This window comes from Scyliorhinus torazame, chromosome 8 (assembly GCF_047496885.1).
Source record: "Scyliorhinus torazame isolate Kashiwa2021f chromosome 8, sScyTor2.1, whole genome shotgun sequence".
In the NCBI taxonomy this organism is placed as follows: Eukaryota; Metazoa; Chordata; class Chondrichthyes; order Carcharhiniformes; family Scyliorhinidae; genus Scyliorhinus; species Scyliorhinus torazame.
The window spans coordinates 121,829,536-121,851,354 of record NC_092714.1 but is presented as its reverse complement, the minus strand read 5'-3'; the positions used below and the strand labels follow the sequence as shown (position 1 = coordinate 121,851,354).

Genomic DNA, 21,819 nt, shown 5'->3' with positions numbered 1-21,819 from the left:
TTGGGACACAGGAGGGTCCCGAACCACGTTAAACTCCTCCATCATGTACCAGAAAGAGATATGGCCCACTATGGACATCATTACCCTTAGTGGCTTTACAGGTTACCTCCAGCAGGGACACATCACAGCCCCTGTGGACGAACAGCTCGGTGATATCAGGACAAAACATTCGGTTGTTTTACTAGACTTGCCCCAGGCAGCAGAACACATCCTAGGCATCAATTTCATGAGCGCACACAACCTTATCATTCAGCCCAGTCAACCGATGCATATGGAAAATGGCGAGAGCAGCGCGAGCCCCCGGCATGCTCACAGTAGGAGATTATGCCCATAAAATCAGCTCAGTCGGAGAATACGTTTGATCCACAAACCATTACCACAGACAAAGCGGTTAGGGAGGTCTTGAAAAGACATAAGGCAGCATTTGCCCAGCACAAGCACGACTGTGGCAAAATCCCAGGAATAGAAAACATTACAGATCCCGATCCCAAGCCCCAGAAACAGTACGGCTTCCCCCAGCAAGTCGAGGGAGAGATAGCCAAGGTAATTCAAAGTTTATTGAATCAAGGCGTGATTCGACCCGTCGCATCGACGAATAATGCCCCGATTTGGCCAGTAAGAAAACCTGATGGAGCATGGCGACTGACCATCGACTACAGAGAATTTGACAAAGTGACTCCCCTAGCAGCCCCCACCGTTGCCACGGGTCCCGAGACCATGTTGAGACAGGGACCCCAGTCGAAATTTTTCACGGTGTTAGTATCAGTAATGGCTTTTGGTCCATACTACTGGACAAAGCATGCTAGTATAAATTTGCGTTCACTTTCCAGGGACAGCAGTACACGTGGACGTGCCTTCCATAAGGCTTCCACAACTCCCCCTCCATTTTTCACAGACAATGGGCAAACGGATTATCTAAATTTTCCCACCCTGAATGCCTTGTTCAGTATGTGGACGACTTGCTCCTGCAGACTGACACCAAGGAAGAGCGCATTTTGCTTCTTTCTGAATTATTAGGACTGCTCACAACGATTGGATGCAAAATTAACCCCAAGAAAGCCCAAATCTTTCAGGAAAAAGTCACATATTTAGGTACGGTCATCACGCATGGGAAGCGTGACATAGAACTCAAACGCATTGATTCCATTGTAAACTTGCCCTTGCCCCAAAAGGTTACAGCACTCCGGTCATTTTTAGGACTGGTTGGATATTGTAGGAACCACAGACGGATTTGCCACAAAAGCAGCCCCACTTTCCGAGCTACTAAAGAAACAGGCCCCATGGAAATGGCTTCCACAGCACACGGACGCCGTGGATGCATTGAAACGCGCCCTGAGCACAGTCCCCGCTTTGCAAGCCCCAGATCCACACTCCCCATACGCGATAGAGGTAGCGACCACAGGCCAAATCCTTTCGGCCGTACTCCTGCAGGAAAGGCAGGAGCCTAAGCCTCAAGAGTCTTAGATTCAGTGGAACAAGGATTTTCAGCCTGCAAGAGGCACCTGTTAGCATTTTTCTGGGCAGTACAGTACTCTCGTACATAACCGGACTCAACCCAGTAACCATTTTGACAGAGCACACCCCGACCCAGCTTTTATTGGACCGCAGACTAAAAGACGGCACAGTAAGCCAAATTCGAGCAGCGCGATGGACCCTACCTACTCCTACAGGGACGTGACATCACTGTAAAACAGACAAAAACACACACGTTTCTGGCCGATAATTTGCACTATGCAGGAAACCTACACGAGTGTGAGATCATAGCCCCCAAGCACAGCACAGGCCCCTTTGTTCCCAAGTCGGTACCAAGAAAGACAGGTATCGGACCCCAGCCCACAGACAAAGCACTGAGGATTTACGAGATGGCTCCTCCACAGTCCTTGAGGGGAAAAAGGAGAACAGGCTGTGGGATTTATGTAGAGGACACGCTTTAGAAGAATAGCTTTAAAGTTGCCTGGACACTTAGGTTCGCAGGCAGCCAAGCTAGCAGCCATTGCTTACATCGTCCAGCACCCCGATTCATTCCCAACCCCTGCAGACATATATTCGGACAGTTTGCACGTCTGCAACAGCCTAACAGAATTCCTAACCCTTTGGGAATCGAGAGGATTTATGTCCGCCAACAGAAAACCACTACCCTCAGCCCCATTGCTCAAACATATCCTTCAGGCAGCTAAAGGCAGGAAATATGGCATCGCTAAAGTAAGAAGTCACCATCGTTCCTCCCCACCCGGTAACGTGAAAGCTGACGCCCTAACGAAGGCAGGCTCACAACATGGCCACTTTTGGCAACCCCCCCCCCCCGAGAGTGCCCAAGTACACGCAGTTCAGGTCTCACAGACTAACATCCAAGACCTAACCCAGGCACAAAAAGATGAAGCATTAAAGGAGATTTTAAAAGGAAACTTCCCAGCTCCCTACCAAAAGTTTAGAAATTTGTTGACGGTCCATGAGGGAATCGTTTTAAAAGATGGAATTTATGTAGTCCCCACCCAAGACAGGAATGAGATAATTTGTAAGTTCCATGACGGACATGGGCACAAAGGGATTGAATCCATCCTTGCCCACCTCAGACCTTCTGCTGGTGGCCTGAATTTGTGCTCAAAACAACCCCGATAGATACAAGCCCAGCTACGGCACACCCGCCCTGTAAATGGCCTATGGACAAACCTTCAATTGGATTATATTGGTCCCATCCCCCCCTGCAGAAATGGATACAAGTATGTGTTAGTGGTGATAGACACATTCACGAAATGGGTCGAAGCTTTCCCCTCGAGAACAAATACAGCCAAGTCCACGGCGACGATCTTAACAAAATGGTTACTGGGTTGAGTCCGATTATGTACGAGAGTACTGTATTGCCCAGCAAATTTTTACGAGATGGGGACTCCCCCATAGCATTGAGACGGAACAAGGTTCCCATTTTACAGGAAGGGTCATGAAAAATGTGATAACGATATTTGGGATTAAACAAAAGTTCCACATTGCCTATCACCCGCAGTCCAGCGGCATTGTGGAGCGCATGAATCGGACACTAAAAGCCACACTCAGAAAGATGTGCAGCAGCAGAACACAACATGGAAAACAGTGACCCCTTCGCACTGATAAAACAAAGAACAAAGAAATGTACAGCACAGGAACAGGCCCTTCGGCCCTCCAAGCCCATGCCGCCCGACTAAACTACAATCTTCTACACTTCCTGGGTCCATATCCCTCTATTCCCATCCTATTCATGTATTTGTCAAGATGCCCCTTAAATGTCACTATCGTCCCTGCTTCCACCTCCAGGCACCCACTACCCTCTGTGTAAAAAAAACTGCCTCGTACATCTATTCTAAACCTTGCCCCTCGCACCTTAAACCTATGCCCCCTAGTAATTGACCCCTCTACCCTGGAGAAAAGCCTCTGACCCCATGAAGGGTACCGAATACTTATTCGGACTTGATTTGGCCAGCCCCGCAGTCATTGCCCTGACCCATGAGAAAGCAGTCCAGCACGTGGTAGAGAATATTAAAGCAGCACAGCTGGCTGCAGCTGTTCGACTAGGCGCTAAACGAAAGCAGAGTAAGGCCTGCTTTGATAAAACAGTACACCAGTCAAGAGTATACAGTCGGATCACCTTATACAACCCCAGTTTATAAAATCACATATCCAAATGGAAAATCTGGATGGTTCCATGTAAACCAACTTAAGGTTTATGGAACGCAGCGCAGCCACTCACACCACCTCTTATTGGCAATGGCAGACAATGAGGACCCGCCCACTGACAGCCCAAGTTCCCCATCCCCCAGCAGCACGTCCACAGACACTACCTTGACCACGCCCCCAGATTCAAATTTCACCCTGACGCTTGATTCGGCTGCTAGCGACAGCACAACTGAAGCCCCCAAGAGACCCGAACAAAGCTCCCACGAACCAGGCCCCAGTCACTACAGGCCCGGAGACCCCGACCACGATACGTTCAGCCCCTTTGAGACGATGTATTTGCCCACACCGGAACCTGACGATAGCGACAGCCCCCTTGCAATCTCCCTACGGAACATGAAACACTGGCACTATGATAATTCCTGTCGCCTGACCAGGAATGATGAAATGGACCCCAGATCAACACACGTCGCATTAGCACGCAAACTCCATGAACGAGTTTGGCACCCGGGAGATGGTGACAACTCCGAGTCTGACTCCCACCATGATAACCCCTTTGAAAATCTTTTTGAAATGGAACCTTGCAGTGTCCAGATGATGAGAGTCAGGAACCGATTGAGATTTACGGTGTCCTGTACTCTGATGGAACCTGCCCGCTTTTATGTTTAGTTTGTGTGTAAATGTTGTTCGTTCTCTCTTGTACGATTTTGTGTGTCGTCCTCTCGGACGCTTTCTTGATGCAGTCATAATTACTCTTCTGACGCCACATGGCAGTTAGAGAAACAAGTTTGTCTGGAGCCCATAATTTACAAATTCTTACCGCTCTTGGAAGGTTACTCAGGCAGTGGAGTAACGGCACTTATCCCCGCCCTGCCTGGGGACCCCCTATACATTTGGTCAGCCAAGCTCGGGTAGTGGAGCAACGGCACTGATCACCGCCCTACCCGGGGATTCCAATTCTTGCCCTGCCGCAGATCATACGCACCACCCCATTCAGATAGTTTTCGAAACTCTTTTGCGGTTCTTTTGCAGTCTTGTGGTTTAAAGAATGCTTTTTGCCACGACGTTTTCCTTTCCCAGCAACCCTTCGGTTGCTGTCCCCCACATTCTATTTACATGTCAGAAACACTTGGTTAGAAAAACAAGTTTGCAGAGGACGGAGAAATTGTCCACCCACTCAGCCAAACAGACATAGGCTGCAAGAGTGCTCGCACTGTGACAGAATTTTTTTTTGGATGGCTTGTCTCCGCAAATGGTTGGTTTAAAACAAAAATGAGGGAGTCACTTACGGTGACGATTCTAATGGGACATTGACGTTAAGGAGAAACAGACAGACATACGAGATGTTAAACAACACGATTATAACAGATACTATGCTTGTTCCCTTAGAAAGATACAAAGATACTCGAAGGCGAAGGAAAACCTGAACAAAATGAAGACGACCCTGATGATCGGCATCATGATCGTCACTGGAACAGTACAGTTGCGCGCATTACCCACCTCTACCCCCTCACCACACAGGCCCCGAACACGACTATCCAACACAACACCCCCAGCCCGGACACTACAACACATACAGCCAGCCACCGATACCACCACATGGTGTGAGAATCTCGTTAAGTGGTATTACCTGTCGTACACAATGGAAGCCTTGGGTGACATTCTCCGACCCCCCGCCGGGTCGGAGAATCGCCGGGGGCTGGCGTGAATCACGCCCCCGCCGGTTGACGAAGTCTCCGGCACCGGAGATTCGGCGGAGGCGGGAATCGCGCCGCGCCAGCTGGCGGCCCCCCCCCCGCTCGATTCTCCGGCCCGAATGGGCCGAAGTCCCGCCGATATATTGCCTGTCCCGCCGGCGCAAATTGAACCACCTACCTTACCGGCGGGACAAGGCGGCGCGGGCGGGCTCCGGGGTGATCTGGCCCCGGGGGGTGCCCCCACGGTGGCCTGGCCCGCGATCGGGGCCCACCGATCCGCGGGCGGACCTGTGCCGTGGGGGCACTCTTTCCCTTCCGCCTCCGCCACGTCTCCACCATGGCGGAGGCGGAAGAGACTCCGTCCACTGCGCATGCGTGGGAAACTGTCAGCGGCCGCTGACGCTCCAGCGCATGCGCCGCCCGGAGATGTCATTTCCGCGCCAGCTGGCGGGGCAACAAAGGCCTTTTCCGCCAGCTGGAGGGGCGGAAATTCGACCGGCGTGGGCCTAGCCCCTCAATGTTGGGGCTTGGCCCCCAAAGATGCGGAGCGCGATGCCAGTCTGATTGGCGCCGTTTTGGGCGCCAGTCGGCAGACATAGCGCCGTTTCCGGAGAATCTCGCCCCTTACTAGTGATAGCCATATTGTACAGTATCATTCAGACAATCAGATTGCGAAAATGGAGGAGAGCCTCCCGCCCTCCAGTATACACATATAGAGCCACTTTCCTCGGACTCCAGCAAACCCCACACTCTTTCTGAACCCTTCTCTTTAATAAAATCTGCGGTTGTTGTTTTTGTTAATAAAGTAGGTTCTCTGTATGTGAATGTTAGTGATAGGAAGAAATGTGATGCTGCTATCGGATTTTTTTTTGTATTGTAATATAGGTTCTTTGATTGTTAAATAGCAGCATGAGTGTAGTCTAGTTAGAGACAGAGGTTCCCCTTTCACTGAATGTTAAATGGCCCCTTCGGAATTCTTAGATACGTGTTGTTTAGGGAAAATTAGGTAAATGTTTTTTGACCCATAGGACAGAGTAGAGTAGAACTGTCCTTGGTTAAGGGTACCCGGCATTTCAGAGAACAAAGAAGACCCAGTATTGTGATCGTTCACGCTTTGTGTTGAGGATCAAGAGGACGGAGTGTAGCCATCTGGGATGGCCACTTCCAACTAGGTACAGAGAAACTCTAAGCCTGCCAGGTAAAATGGACAAGCCAAGACTCAGAGCCTGAAATGCATATTCGCAAGCAAGAAGTCCAGACGGTATCGAAACTCCGTCCAATTAGCATTTTAATGGGGCCGATTAGCATTTGATGGCCCATCTTCACCAAAACAAAGGACTGGTACTCAAGCAACCGGGACAGTCCCAGACATTTCGGTGCCACTCCCTGTTCAAGGAAAAAGCAAACAACGGGGTCAGTGACCGTTTGGGACACACCCAGCCATCCAGATCCCCGCCCACTTAATAGCTAAGGAATCGAACAGAGTGATCAGGGTTTACCCAATTAGTAAGGTCCAAATCGAAGGACCGCCCAAAAGAGCACGAAAACTCCCCGAGTATACGAAGAGTTCGCCAAATCTCTTGGTCCTGGTACCTCGGTCACGGCCATCGCCAAGTGTAGCAACACCAGAAGCAAGTACAAGTTCAAATGAGCCCAGCTGAGCAGCAGTTACTCCTTCGAACCGGATAGATCCAGAATCGAACAGCGGCCACTGTTTTCTGACCTAAGCCGGGTTCCCGAAGATAAATACAGGTTGTCTTAGTCGAATGGTGTAGTTAACTAGTTTGTTTATGTTGCATGACTAATTGTGTGCAAATAAAGTACCCTTGACCTTGAACTAACTGGTGTTTGGCTCTTTGATCGATAGCCGGTTGAAACTTGTGGTGGTATCATTTGATACCTAGCGACTCTAAGCATTCGGACATAGATAACCCAGAAAGGGCAAATTCACTGATTGCCATAATTGGAACAGAGCCACAGAAAAGATAAAGTAAAAGAAGGCACAACACTTCTCAGGGAAGCTGGCATAAGTGCTGACTTACCAGCAATCAATGTCTATATCCCAGGGCTTCAATTTATTTACAAATGAAGTGGTATAACGCCAGGGATCCTCAGGGTTCCATGAACCCTAAAAGGGGACATCACATTATACAAGGAGAAAGAAACATACTACAAAATCATTTGCATTTCAATTTATCACTCCAAATTCGATTAAAACAAAAATAATTTATTATGGTCTTAAGTGATCTGCAATATTAGCACTGCAGGTTAAGCACAATCAAGTCAGACTTCAATACAATGCTGTCCTTTTAACGATTAGGAGGGAATGGCAGTGTCAAAGTGAAATAGGCTGCAATTCATAGACCACTTGAGCTTCACTTTTGTGGCCTATTACATTATCTGAATTCCTGGTGTGAGCTTCTATCATATTCACTCCCACACTATCCAACTTAATTCCACAACGTTTCAATTAAGACAACTCTACATCCAATGATGATTGTTACACATTCACATTTTATCTCCTAAATTACTTCATTTAGAGGCACACTCGGCTTTGGTGCAGTGGTCATACTGCTGTGCAGGTTAAAAACTAAGTTCCTTAGATGGTTATAATGTAAAATATTCTATACTCCAGTTTTGCTTTATGGACACCTAAAATTATTCTTCACCAATGTCAGTTAATTGCTTGACTTTGGAAAAAGTCCTTGCCGAGAGAAATCATTTTACAGCCTGGTAACACTGCTTACAAGCCTAAATTACGAAGACAGGTTGCATTAACTTGGCTTATCCGTACATTTAGAAGGCAGAGATATTCAAAGTCTTTAAGATGATAAAGTGATTCAAAAGAGCAAATGGAAACTATTTCCTCTGCGGGAATTTGCAGGCACAATCTTAAACATCAGAATGAGACCACTTAGGATGAGATCAGGAAGAACTTCAACATTTTTTAAAACAATGTTGGGAATCTGAACATTTCCCCTCAAAATTCTGTGGATGCTGAGTTTAAAAACGAGATTCGATAATTTTTTGTTCGGCAAGGGATACAGATTGAAGGTGAGTTAATGGAGTAGTGGCGCAGATCAGGCATTATCTGACTGAATGGCAGAACAAATTCAAGGAACTGAATTGACTACTCCTGTTCTTTGCTCACAGTATTCAACAGTCAAATGCTATTGGGCGTGATTCTCTGTTGGCTGACGCCAAAATCGCGAAACACGATTGGGCGGCGAATAGGTTCCGATGCTAAAATCACGGCGGCCGACAATTTGACGCCAGATCCCAATTCTCTAGTCACCTTGACAACAACGTCAATGCGGTCCCGAATGCATTTACAGTAAACACCTTTTGCAAGTCATTAGCGGGCCCGACCCAGTATTCTCCAGGGCCTCAGCGATTCTCTGCCTCCGATGGGCTGTAGTATTTTACAGCAACTCCCATGCTTTTTTTTATTAAGTAACCAATGATGTGCAACATCCAATGGATCGCTGAAGAACTGGTTCCTAAATGGCAATCCTGACAATCAGATGTCAATGACAATGGAACGGAGTTTTAAAATTTCTCAGTCAGAATTTTAGTGATTTAGTGGCTAGAATGGTTCCTAGCATCTTTAAAATTTTTCTCACAATTTTTCTACCAACAGTATGTGTATCTGGTATTCTTTATTTTGTTCTAATTTCAGAAAATCAAACAGACACTGAAGGAAGCACATTAAGCCTGCCCTGCAATAAGGATGGACAACACTGACTTTAGTAACAGGTGCATTTCACGTCGAGGGTGCCACTGTTTATTAAATTTCAGTGCAGTCTCTTCATATTTGTAAGTTCTCTGGCCAAATGTTTAGGTGTTAAAAAGAAAATACAGGGACATAATGTCCTGATGAAATTTCCAAATTGCTGCTTTATTCTAGACATGGACAAACTGTAGAGTGCACTGTCAGCTTCAGTCACAATCTCATCATTCGCATTACAAAATTCAGGCCATTCATTATAATTGATAGTGCTTTCTGGTAAATCTCAAGTGGATTTTAGTGGCTCACACAATGGAGGTCGGAGAAAAAATTATTACTATCGCAGACATCTCTTGGTATTGCTAGATAAGAGATGATGTACTGTCCTAACGAGTACCAGCATGAGACCTACAAGCGGAATAAAAATTTTGCACAAAAAGCAAAAGCAGTGTATGGAGGTGGCTTCATGTAAGGGCACCAGTCTGGGGGCGCTGGTAACTGCGCCTCTGCCGTTCCCGCCGGCACGGTACTCCACCAGTCTAGTGGTGGTGGCGGCCTTGAGAGTTTGGGGCCAATGGAGGAGGCATGTGGGAACATCGGTCTGGGCCCCAATCTGTGATAATCACCGGTTTGCCCTGGGGAGTATGGACGGGGGGGGGTTCCGGTTACGGCGGAGAGCGGGGATTGAGAGGATGGGGGATATGTTCATAGAGGGGAAATTTCCGAGTACGAGGGCGTTGGAGGAAAAGTTTGGGTTGGCAAGGGGAAACAAATTCAGGTATTTGCAGGTGCGGGACTTCCTTCGTAAACAGGTGTCAACCTTCCCGCTCCTACTGCTAAGGGGGATTCAGGACAGGGTAGTTTCCAGAGGGTGGGTAGGAAAAGGGAGCATCTTGGACATTTATAAGCAGCTTATGGGGTCGGAGGAGACGCAGATCGAGGAGCTGAAGCGCAAATGGGAGGAGGAGCTGGGGGGGTGAGATAGAGGATGGTCTACGGGCAGACGCGTTGAGTAGAGTCAACGCGTCCGCAACATGTGCCAGGCTCAGCCTGATACAATTTAAGGTTGTTCACCAGGCTCACATGACAGTGGCCCAAATAAGCAGATTATTTGTGGTGGAGGACAGGTGCGCAAAATTTGCAGGAGGACCAGCGAACCATGTCCAAAGCTTAGGGGATTTTGGCAGGGGTTTGCGGACGTCATGTCCACGGTGTTAAAAACAAGGGTGGCGCGGAGTCCCGAGATGGCGATTTTCGGGGTGTCAGACGACCCAGGAATCCAGGGGAAAGAGGCAGACGTTCTGGCCTTTGCTTCCCTGGTAGCCCGGAGACGGATACTATTAGCATGGAGGGACTCAAAGCCCCCGAAGTCGGAGGCCTGGCTATCGGACATGGCGTGCCTTCTCTGTTTGGAGAAAATCAAGTTCGCCTTGAGAGGGTCACTGTTAGAGTTCTCCCTGAGGTGGCAACCGTTCGTCGACTTCTTTGCGGAAAATTAATCGTCGGGGAGTGGGGGGGCGAGAAAGAGTAGTTTAGATTAGAGTAGGGGGTCAATAAGGGTGGGACCTGTACAAAAGATAAATGGCTTTTGTACTATGTTTATGGTTTCACGTATATTGTTTATTTTGTTGTTACTATACCAAAAATACCTCAACAAAATATTTTTTAAAAGCAAAAGCAGTGACAAAAGTGTGCATTGGTGTGTATTACAAAATACAAGGACTTTTTTTTAAAAAAAACACACGTTTTTACACTTACCCCCATATTTTTGTTCGCAAATAGAGGAAAGTTTATGCTAACACCTTGCCAAGCACCCAGGACCAGACACTTCCTGACAGCGGCTCCAAAGTTGTTTTGCTCATTATTTACTGGTCAAGATTGTGGTTTCTAATAACAAGTATACACTCCTTAGATATATCAAAGCAACATGTGTTAAATTACTTCCAACAATTCAATGTGATACTGATTACAATTGTAAACATACTATTTTGTTTGCGCACCAGTGCTGATGGACTGAGTATATTTAAGAAATTAATTGTACTTCTGGTGGCGGCCACAGAGTGAGCGGTTGCACATTTGGCGGCATTTTTCAGTCCTTTCCTATCTGAAGAACAAAGCTTTTGGATGGAAAGAGTACCTGGAGAAGGTGCAACTCCTCTGATGTGGCTGGGGGATGGATCCACGAATTAGGAGTTGGGCGAGAAGAAAAGAGCTGTTGGAACAGGAGTCTTCATGGTGTGCCACAAGTCAAGAGGGCGGAGGGCAAAGGGGCTGTTCTGCCCAGCCAGTGGTCAACAGAGCAGTTAGTGGAGTTTCTGAACGCTAAGTTCAGCCAGCAGAGGAAGGAGGCCCTGAAAGACCTGGCCAAAGTGGTTGAGCCAGTTACAGCAGGTATCGAGAGAGTGTAGCAGAGGCTGGAGTCCCAGGGTCGGACGATACAGAAACTGGAGGAGGTGGTGGGGGAGCACGAGGAGCAGTTGGTCTAATTGGTGGCCGAGGTGGGGGTGATGTGGGAGACCCAGAAGAGGCTGGAGGAGAAGGTGGAGGATCTGGAGAACTGCTCCAGAAGGGAAACTTTGAGGATTGTGGGGGTGCTCAAAGATATTGAAGGTGCAGAGGCTGTCACGTGTGTGGCCAAAATGTTGGATCAGTTGATGGGGAGGTGGCCTTTGACCGGCCCCTGGAGGTCAATCGAGCACACAGGGCACTGATGAGGAGGCTGCAAGCTGGTGAACCGCCAAGGGCAATGGTGGTGCAGTTGCAGAGCTTTCTGGATAAAGGGAAGATTCTTCTGTGGGCGAGGCAGACTAGGAAGGGCACCAGGGAAGGAAAGGAGCGGCGGGTGTACCAGGACCTGGGTGCAGAACTGGCGAAGAGGGGGCCCGGTTTAATCGTGTCAAGGCTGCCCTCTTTCAGGAGGTGAGGTTTAGGGTGCTGTACCCAGCCCGCCACTGGGCGACTTTCCAGAAGCGTGAATATTATTTTGGCATGCCAAAGGAGGCAATGGGAGTTCATGAGGGACAATGGGCTGGCAGGAGAAGGAAGACATTGAAATTTGAGGAGTTTGTGCAAATATTTCTTTATTCTCGCTAAACGTTTCCCCTCGAAATGTTCCTTTTGTTTTGACGGCGGGATGTTTGGCGGGCACCTTTTCTGCTTTTTGGGGGGGGGGGGGTGTACGGGGTGGGGGGGGGGGGATATTAGTTGGGGTAGGGGTTTGGTGCCTTGGGCAGGGGTCACCATATTAGCTGGGCAGGCAAGTTAACGGGAGTGCAGTAGGAGGTTGAAGTGGGGGAGGGGGATGGGGTTGTTGTTTTGTCTGGGGGAGGAGGTGCAGCTAGAAAGGGAGTGATGAAGGTGGGCCTGGAGGGTCGTGTGATGGCTCAAAAAAGGATATGGTTGATCGGCAGAAGAGCCCACGAAACAGGTTGGTCACATGGAATGAGAGGAGGCTGAATGGGCCGGTCAAATGGTCACGCGTGATCACGAGTCTTAAGGTGGACATGGCCTTTTTGTAGGAGATGCATTAAAAGATAGGGGATCAGACAAGTTTGAGGAAAGGATGAGTGGGGCAAGTGTTCCACTCGGGACTGGCTATGAAGATGAGGAGGTCTGGGGTGCTGGTGAATAAGTGGGTAGCGTTCGAGGTGGGGAACATTGTGGCAGACTCGAGGGAGAAAAGGGGGGGGGGGGGGGGGGGAATGTTGTGAAGGTGAGTGGGAAGCTGGAGAGGATGCCGGTATCCCTGGTAATCGTTTACACCCTAAATTGGGATGTATGCTTCATGGGGAAGATTCCGGACCTAGATTCACACCAGTGGTAGTGGTGATGGTTGAGAGGGGGAGCAGAGGTTGGGGGAAGGTGTCGGTAGTGGCGAAGGAGTTGAAGGGGTTTATGGAGTGAATTTGCGGGGGCAGGGGGGGATGCATTGGGTGTGCTCCTTGATTGACTTTTTTGTGGTGGACAAGGCATTGCTGGCGGGTGGTTGAGCCGGAGTATTCGCGATCGTGGTCTCTGACCACGCGCCGCATTGGGTGATTTGCAGGTGGACCTGGGGGAGGGGGGAAACAGCGCCCGCAGTGGAGGTTGGATGTGGGGCTGTTAGCAGATGAGGTGGTGTGCGAGTGGGTGAGGACCGCCATTCAGGGATACGTTGAGCTCAATGACACGGGGGGGGGGGGGGGGGGGGGGTCACAGCCGCCACACTGTGGGAGGCACACAAGGTGGTGGTTCAGGGGGAATTTATTTCAATTTGGCCGCATAGGGAGAAAGCGGGAGGGGCAGAGATGGCAAGGCTGGTAGAGGAGACCCTGAGGGTGGACAGAAGGTATTCGGAGGCCGCGGAGGCAGGATTGTTGAAGGAGAGGCAGAGGATCCAGATGGAGTTCAAATTAGTGTCCATGGGGAAGGCGGTGGGTCAACCATGGCGGGCAAGAGGGGCAGTATATAACTGTGGTCAGACGAGCAGGAAGCTGGCTCACCGGTTGACGAAGTAAGTGGCGGCGAGAGATTTTGGCAGAGTAAAAGATGAGATGGGAAGGGTATTGTTGGACCCAGTGGGGGTGAATGGGGCATTTGTGGCTTTTTACAGGAAATTGTACGAGTCGGAGCCCCGGCCGGGGGAGGGGGGGCAGTGTTGGCTTTGTGGGTTGAGAGCTGTGTCCCGCGGGTGATAGGCGAGGACCAAATGGGATTCATGAAAGGGAAATAGCTGTTGGCAAATGAGAGGAGGCTGCTCAATGTAATTATGATCCCTCCAGAGGGACAGGAGGTGGAGGTGGTAGTGGCGATGGACATGGAGAAGGCTTTCAACCAGGGAGTGGGAATATCTGTGGGAAGTGCTGGGGCAGTTCGGTCAGGGGTTTGTAAACTGGATCCGATTGCTGTACAAGGCACCGGTCGCAAGTGTGTGAACGAAACGGATAAGTTCAGGATATTTTGGTCTGCATCAGGGGGACGAAGCAGGGTGTCCACTCTCCGTTGCTCTTTGCCTTGGCAATAGATGCACTAGCAATGTCACTTAAGAGCGTCGAGAAATTGAAAAGGGATTGTGCGAGGTGAGGGGGGGGCGTCATCGGGCACAGGTTTCGCTGTACGTGGACAACTAGTTATACATTTCAGACCCATTGGGTACCATTATGGGGATTTTGGAGGACTCTCACCAGTTCTCAGGGTACCAGTTAAACATGGGCAAGAGCGAGGAGTTCCTGATTGAGACCAGAGGGCAGGAGAGATGGTTAGGAGAGCTGCCATTTAAGGTAGTGGGGGCAGATATCAGGGCATTCAGGTGACGTGGGATTGGGTGCAGTGGCACAAGTTGAATTTGACTCGGCTGGTGGAGCAGATGAAGGGGGACTTGAGAGGTGGGATGTGCTCCCATTGTTGCTGGGGTGTTAGAAGACCCTGGAGTCCAGGGGGCGAGAGGCCAATGTCTTGGCCTTTGTTTTCCTGATAGCCCGGAGATGGATTTTGCTTGGATGGAGAGCCTCAGCCCCCGAAAGCAGGGGTGTGGGTGAGCGACTTGGTAGAAATCCTGAGGCTGGAGAAAGTCAAGTTCTTCCTGAGGGGGTTGGTTAACGGGTTTGCTCGGAGGTGGAAGCCATTCACTGACTTCTTTAAGGAGGATTGCAGAGTCAGCAAACGGGGGGAGAAGGGGGTTATAATGGGGAATGCAGGATGGGAGAAGGGAAAAGGGTGGGGAGCCCCGGGGGGGGGGGTGTTGGTTATTTATAATGTTGTATGATTCTACGTCTGCTTCGGTTTGTTTTTATGAAAATTAATAGTCTACTCACCCCTTTAACTGAAAATGTTCTTTCTTTGAAGAGACACCCACCCACCTTCCAACAATTGGACACCAATTATTTAGCAATGTTAAATCCCTTAGAAATACAAACAAAATCCAATCATCTTTCCTTGACTGTAAAATTAACTTGTCGCGAAGCTATGTGGGGAAAAGAAAACAGCAATCTCATCACAAGATCTCGCCAACCAACAAAATGAATAGCAAGCATCAGAAACATTGGATTCAGATGCATCAGTGGCTCTTGCAAGTGGACCCCACAGCTGCAGTGGATTCACACCACTCTGCAACTATTCATATGATAGCATAACCCGAGGCTATGACAACAGGAGCATTGTGAGATTTGGAGCAGTTGTGGCCACACTGCCACCACTCCAATCTATCAAACACAGGACGAGTAAATGCCTCACAAGGCCAGATAAAAATTGATTTTTCACAGCTAGTGACCGTGCAGTCCATCAGTTATCATCAGACTCAATGAATCTAAATCAGTAAAATTTGGCTTCACGGAATATCAATAGTATGAGCTACATTATCAAGTCAGTTGGTAGCACTCAGTTCTGGGTTCAAGTCTCACTCCAGAGAATTGAAAACAAAAAAAAAATAGGCTAACTAGTGCAGTACTGACTGTTGGGAGATGCCAAACTGAAGTCCCATCTGGTCTTTCAAGTGGGTGTAAAATATCCCATGGCATTACTTTGAAGAACAGCAGGGGAGTTATCCCTGGGCTCCTGGCAAATATTTATTCCTCAATCAACATTGCAAAAACAAATTAACTGGTCATTGTCATACAGATGTTTGCGAGCTTGCTGTACACAATTAGCTGCCGCATGTTACACTTTACAACAGTGACTGCATTTCAAAAGCACTTTATCAGTTGTAAAGCACTTTGGGATGTCCTGATGTTGTGAAAGGTGTTACATAAATCCAAGTTTTTCTTACAAATAATGATATCAAGCTTCCACATATTAGTTGATCGTTTATCTTGACTAAAACAAAAATATAGTTTTTGTGTGCTAAACCTGAGCCAAGTAAAAGCTTGCCCTCAAAGGTTTTATCTGCTTTTTCAAAGAATTTTAACAGTATTTTATGTTCAACACCACGCCAAGCACCAGGACCAGAGACATCCTAATAGTGGCTGAGTTGTTTTACTTATTATTTACAGTATATAGAGAAACAACTTTGAAGCCTCATTTGTTAGCATTTTATAAAAATATAAAAGTTCAATGCTTCTTTCCCCCTAAATCCTCTGTAGAAAAAGTGAAAGAATCTAGAAATGTGGCAGTGTGAAAAAGACCATCTCTTCGCCATAATTCCAGTAGCCTATGAATTGAGCAAAGAAATGTGTATTTACATAGCTTTCAAAATCTCATGCCTCCAATTAAGAAGCATAACCATGATTGTAATAGCTGCAACCAATTACCACACAGCAATTACCCCACAAACAACAGCAAGATAAATTATTAGGTTATCTGTTTAACACTTCTTCAAATAGTGTTGTGGGACCTTTCACATTCACCTGAGCAGACAGATGGGGCCTCAGCTTAACATCTCATCCAAAAGACTGTACCCTTGACAATGAATCACTCCCTTGTGATTGCACTGTATCAGCACTCAAATCTCTGGGACGGAACTTGAATCCCAAAATTCTGAATCAACCCAAAAACTGTGCCCTGGTTGCTTTGCCAATAATTGACCCTTCCTTTGCTAAATTCAATTATCATATTGTTCCACATTCCAAGGGCACCAGCAACCTTTCAATAATCTATCCAGGTGGCCATTTATCATGTGCAGCAAGCTTTTTACATGCCTAATTAGATATTTCCTCAGACTCAGCATCACCAATCACTCTTAGAAGCAGGTATCCATCATCTACAACCAGGAGTGTGCTATTAGCATCCAATATGTGGCTAAACAAAAGCATAACTGAGGAAATGCAACATGAGATTAGAAAGAAAGCATAACAATGCAGAATCAGAAGAGAGATTGTAAATTGGATATCTGGAAGTTGTACAAATCTGAACAAAGCCCAGACCAATTTGTGAACAGAATTTAAAATCAATGCTTTGGGGAATGAAAAACAAGCAGAGCATGATAGAATTAGTGAGATGGGCCTTGATTTGGGCTGGAATTAAAGCACCAAATTCTGGAGCTATAGTTTTGCGTACAGATCAGAATGGCAGAGAAGGAAAGTGAAGAAGTGGAACCTGGAAGTGTGAATGAAGCTTTCAGCAGCAGGGAAGTAGCTAAAGACTGAAAGGTGAAATCAGTGATCTTGACACAATGGACATGGGATTTGAAACCTCATCTCAGGTTGAAACAGGGCAAGTCACCCACTGCCACACTGGGTAACTAGAGAGCTGGATTAAATATAGAGCTCGGATGTGGACTGTGCAATAACTCTGTATCATGCAGGTCAATAACCAAATAACCCATGGAATGTTAGAAATGCACACCAGGTGCTCTGCACAAAGACAGATCCTTGGCTCAATATCAATTGATGCTGCATTCTGAGCCAGTTTTCTTTCCCAGTACACCCAGGGGCAGGGCATAGTCTACAGGAATAGTCTAGCTTTGCTGGAAATGGGAATCGAACACATGTTGCCCTGAACCATCTAGCCAATTGAGCTAATAAAGTCTGGCCTATCGTTACCAACAGCAGCCAGACTTAGATAGATAACTACCACCTAGCATTGTCCCATCCTTGGGCAGTGCTATGGGTCAGTATGGCATTCACCCATAGATTTAGGTGCGATGGCAGCCCTGCTGCTTTAGGTTCCCATTAACTTTTGAATCAATTAAAAAGCAACACAGCTGGCAACTTTGTAACGGTACGGCATTAGTATAAATTACAGAAAACAAGTTTGATTTACTGCTGCGAGTTCTAATTGCTTCATTCAACAGAACGTTACTTCCGGGAATCATCATGTGGTGACTTTAATTTTTAAAAGCTATTTTTCAATCGGAAAGCCGACAGCTCAAGGAGCAGCGAAGCCGCTACCGCAAGCCGGTGCGAGGAAAACAGCTGAAAATAAATCGAAAGACCGACTATATCTCTTAACATGGGGGGCGGGAGATGTCCAGTCACAACCTCACATCAAGGAGAACAAAAAAAAAAGAGAAGACACTGCGACGAAAGGGAAGAGAGAGGAAAAGCGGTTTCGGGGCAGCGGTGCTGGGTCGGGGCAGCGGTGCTGGGTCGGGGCAGCGGGCGGACCGGCCGGCCGCTCCCTCCCTTCCCCCAGCCGAGCCGCTCGGACAGACCGCAGCCCGAGTCCCTCCCGATATGAGCGCAGCGGGCACGGTACCTTGTTGTAAATATTCGCTGGCAAAACGCTGCCTCGTCTCATTTATTAACTTCTCTCTATCCTACAAAAGAAATCAGACAGGAATGGTTATTGTCGGAGCCGCCGAGGAGTCCCCCCCCGCCCCGGAGCTGCTCCGCTGCTCTCCTTACCTCCATCACACTCACAGCGGCAGCTGGAGCCGGCCGGCCACGTGACCCCATTCTGACCTCTCAACTCGCCCGCAGCCCAGGTGACCTCTCACCCTTCCCTCAAGAGGAGACGCCCATTCACAGGCGGTTAAAAATAAACCGCTCCCCCCCCCGCCCCCCCCCCCCCCCCCCCCCCCCCCCCCCCGAATACAACATCCGATCAGCAAGTTTTTAAAAAATATAAACGCATAAGATTTGATTTTGGGTCATCCGCACGAGTGGGCCGCTCGGTTTGAATCATCGGCGCGCGCGGGACAGGTTTCAGAGACAGAGACCGGTTAACGGTGAGGGGCCCGGTTAACGGAGAGGGCGAGGGGCGAGGTTAACGGCGAGGGGCCCGGTTAACGGAGAGGGCGAGGGGCCCGGTTAACGGCGAGGGGCCCGGTTAACGGAGAGGGCGAGGGGCCCGGTGAGGGCGAGGGGCCCGGTTAACGGTGAGGGCGAGGGGCCCGGTTAACGGAGACGGCGAGGGGCCCGGTTAACGGAGACGGCGAGGGGCCCGGTTAACGGAGAGGGCGAGGGGCCCGGTTAACGGAGAGGGCGAGGGGCCCGGTTAACGGTGAGGGCGAGGGGCCCGGTTAACGGTGAGGGCGAGGGGCCCGGTTAACGGAGAGGGCGAGGGGCCCGGTTAACGGAGAGGGCGAGGGGCCCGGTTAAGGTTAAGGGCGAGGGGCCCGGTTAACGGAGACGGCGAGGGGCCCGGTTAACGGAGAGGGCGAGGGGCCCGGTTAACGGAGAGGGCGAGGGGCCCGGTTAACGGTGAGGGCGAGGGGCCCGGTTAACGGTGAGGGCGAGGGGCCCGGTTAACGGAGAGGGCGAGGGGCCCGGTTAACGGAGAGGGCGAGGGGCCCGGTTAACGGTGAGGGCGAGGGGCCCGGTTAACGGAGAGGGCGAGGGGCCCGGTTAACGGTGAGGGCGAGGGGCCCGGTTAACGGAGACGGCGAGGGGCCCGGTTAACGGAGACGGCGAGGGGCCCGGTTAACGGAGAGGGCGAGGGGCCCGGTTAACGGAGAGGGCGAGGGGCCCGGTTAACGGAGAGGGCGAGGGGCCCGGTTAACGGAGAGGGCGAGGGGCCCGGTTAACGGAGAGGGCGAGGGGCCCGGTTAACGGAGAGGGCGAGGGGCCCGGTTAACGGAGAGGGCGAGGGGCCCGGTTAACGGAGAGGGCGAGGGGCCCGGTTAACGGAGAGGGCGAGGGGCCCGGTTAACGGAGAGGGCGAGGGGCCCGGTTAACGGAGAGGGCGAGGGGCCCGGTTAACGGAGAGGGCGAGGGGCCCGGTTAACGGAGAGGGCGAGGGGCCCGGTTAACGGAGAGGGCGAGGGGCCCGGTTAACGGAGAGGGCGAGGGGCCCGGTTAACGGAGAGGGCGAGGGGCCCGGTTAACGGAGAGGGCGAGGGGCCCGGTTAACGGAGAGGGCGAGGGGCCCGGTTAACGGAGAGGGCGAGGGGCCCGGTTAACGGAGAGGGCGAGGGGCCCGGTTAACGGAGAGGGCGAGGGGCCCGGTTAACGGAGAGGGCGAGGGGCCCGGTTAACGGAGAGGGCGAGGGGCCCGGTTAACGGAGAGGGCGAGGGGCCCGGTTAACGGAGAGGGCGAGGGGCCCGGTTAACGGAGAGGGCGAGGGGCCCGGTTAACGGAGAGGGCGAGGGGCCCGGTTAACGGAGAGGGCGAGGGGCCCGGTTAACGGAGAGGGCGAGGGGCCCGGTTAACGGAGAGGGCGAGGGGCCCGGTTAACGGAGAGGGCGAGGGGCCCGGTTAACGGTGAGGGCGAGGGGCCCGGTTAACGGTGAGGGCGAGGGGCCCGGTTAACGGAGACGGCGAGGGGCCCGGTTGACGGTGAGGGGCCCGGTTAACGGAGAGGGCGAGGGGCCCGGTTAACGGAGAGGGCGAGGGGCCCGGTTAACGGAGAGGGCGAGGGGCCCGGTTAACGGAGAGGGCGAGGGGCCCGGTGAACGGTGAGGGGCCCGGTGAACGGAGAGGGGCCCGGTGAACGGTGAGGGCGAGGGGCCCGGTGAACGGTGAGGGCGAGGGGCCCGGTGAACGGTGAGGGCGAGGGGCCCGGTGAGGGCGAGGGGCCCGGTTAACGGCGAGGGGCCCGGTTAACGGAGAGGGCGAGGGGCCCGGTTAACGGAGAGGGCGAGGGGCCCGGTTAACGGAGAGGGCGAGGGGCCCGGTTAACGGAGAGGGCGAGGGGCCCGGTTAACGGAGAGGGGCCCGGTTAACGGAGAGGGCGAGGGGCCCGGTTAACGGTGAGGGCGAGGGGCCCGGTGAGGGCGAGGGGCCCGGTTAACGGAGAGGGCGAGGGGCCCGGTTAACGGCGAGGGGCCCGGTTAACAGAGAGGGCGAGGGGCCCGGTTAACGGAGAGGGCGAGGGGCTCGGTTAACGGAGAGGGCGAGGGGCTCGGTTAACGGAGAGGGCGAGGGGCCCGGTTAACGGAGAGGGCGAGGGGCCCGGTTAACGGAGAGGGCGAGGGGCCCGGTTAACGGTGAGGGCGAGGGGCCCGGTTAACGGTGAGGGCGAGGGGCCCGGTTAACGGTGAGGGCGAGGGGCCCGGTTAACGGTGAGGGCGAGGGGCCCGGTTAACGGTGAGGGCGAGGGGCCCGGTTAACGGTGAGGGCGAGGGGCCCGGTTAACGGTGATGGGCCCGGTTAACGGAGAGGGCGAGGGTCCCGGTTAACGGAGAGGGCGAGGGGCCCGGTTAACGGTGAGGGGCCCGGTTAACGGAGAGGGCGAGGGGCCCGGTTAACGGTGAGGGGCCCGGTTAACGGAGAGGGCGAGGGGCCCGGTTAACGGAGAGGGCGAGGGGCCCGGTTAACGGTGAGGGACCCGGTTAAAGGAGAGGGCGAGGGGCCCGGTTAACGGAGAGGGTGAGGGGCCCGGTTAACAGTGAGAGGCCCGGTTAACGGTGAGGGCGAGGGGCCCGGTGAGGGCGAGGGGCCCGGTTAACGGTGAGGGCGAGGGGCCCGGTGAGGGCGAGGGGCCTGGTTAACGGAGAGGGCGAGGGGCCCGGTTAACGGCGAGGGGCCCGGTTAACGGTGAGGGCGAGGGGCCCGGTTAACGGAGAGTCTGAGGCAGATGGGCCTAGTGAATAACTAGAATCAGGAGTAGACCATTTGGCTCCTCGAGCCTGCTCCGTCATTCAATAAGATCATGGCTGCTCTTTGTGAACTCAGCTCCACTTACCAGCACGCTCACCGCAACCTTTTATTCCTTTACTGTTCAAAAATCTATCTACCTTTGCCTTAGAAAATGTAACAAGGTAGCCTCAACTGTGTCACTGGGCAGCAAATTCCGCAGATTCACGACCCTTTAGATGAAGAGGAGCCTCCTCAGCTCAGTCATAAATCTGCTCCACCTTATTGTGAGGCTATTTTTAGTTCTAGTTTCACCCGCCAGTGGAACCAACCTCCCTGCTTCTATCCTATCCCCTTCATAATTTTACATCTCTATAAGAT

General features: G+C 51.2%; 2 protein-coding genes across 7 annotated transcripts in view; one reads left to right on the top strand and one right to left on the bottom strand.

Moving 5' to 3' along the window:
* The window catches only part of mospd2 (motile sperm domain containing 2), a 122,805-nt gene extending 104,403 nt beyond the window's left edge, over positions 1-18,402 (bottom strand). For all 3 annotated transcript variants that reach the window (XM_072514130.1, XM_072514128.1, XM_072514131.1), the window contains exons 1-2: positions 18,327-18,402; positions 18,178-18,238 (exon numbers count right to left, since the gene is read on the bottom strand). In XM_072514130.1, coding sequence (XP_072370231.1) covers positions 18,178-18,238; positions 18,327-18,377 — 112 coding nt within the window. In that variant the 5' untranslated portion in view covers positions 18,378-18,402. The remainder of the gene's footprint in view (positions 1-18,177; positions 18,239-18,326) is intronic.
* The window catches only part of fancb (FA complementation group B), a 42,968-nt gene continuing 39,263 nt past the window's right edge, over positions 18,115-21,819 (top strand). For 2 of the 4 annotated variants that reach the window (XM_072514127.1, XM_072514124.1), the window contains exon 1: positions 18,501-18,649. The gene's annotated coding sequence lies outside the window, so the exon portion shown is untranslated. Of the gene's footprint in view, positions 18,174-18,500; positions 18,650-20,790; positions 21,726-21,819 lie in introns of those variants that run through there. The other 2 variants (XM_072514126.1, XM_072514125.1) reach the window with 2 other exon arrangements.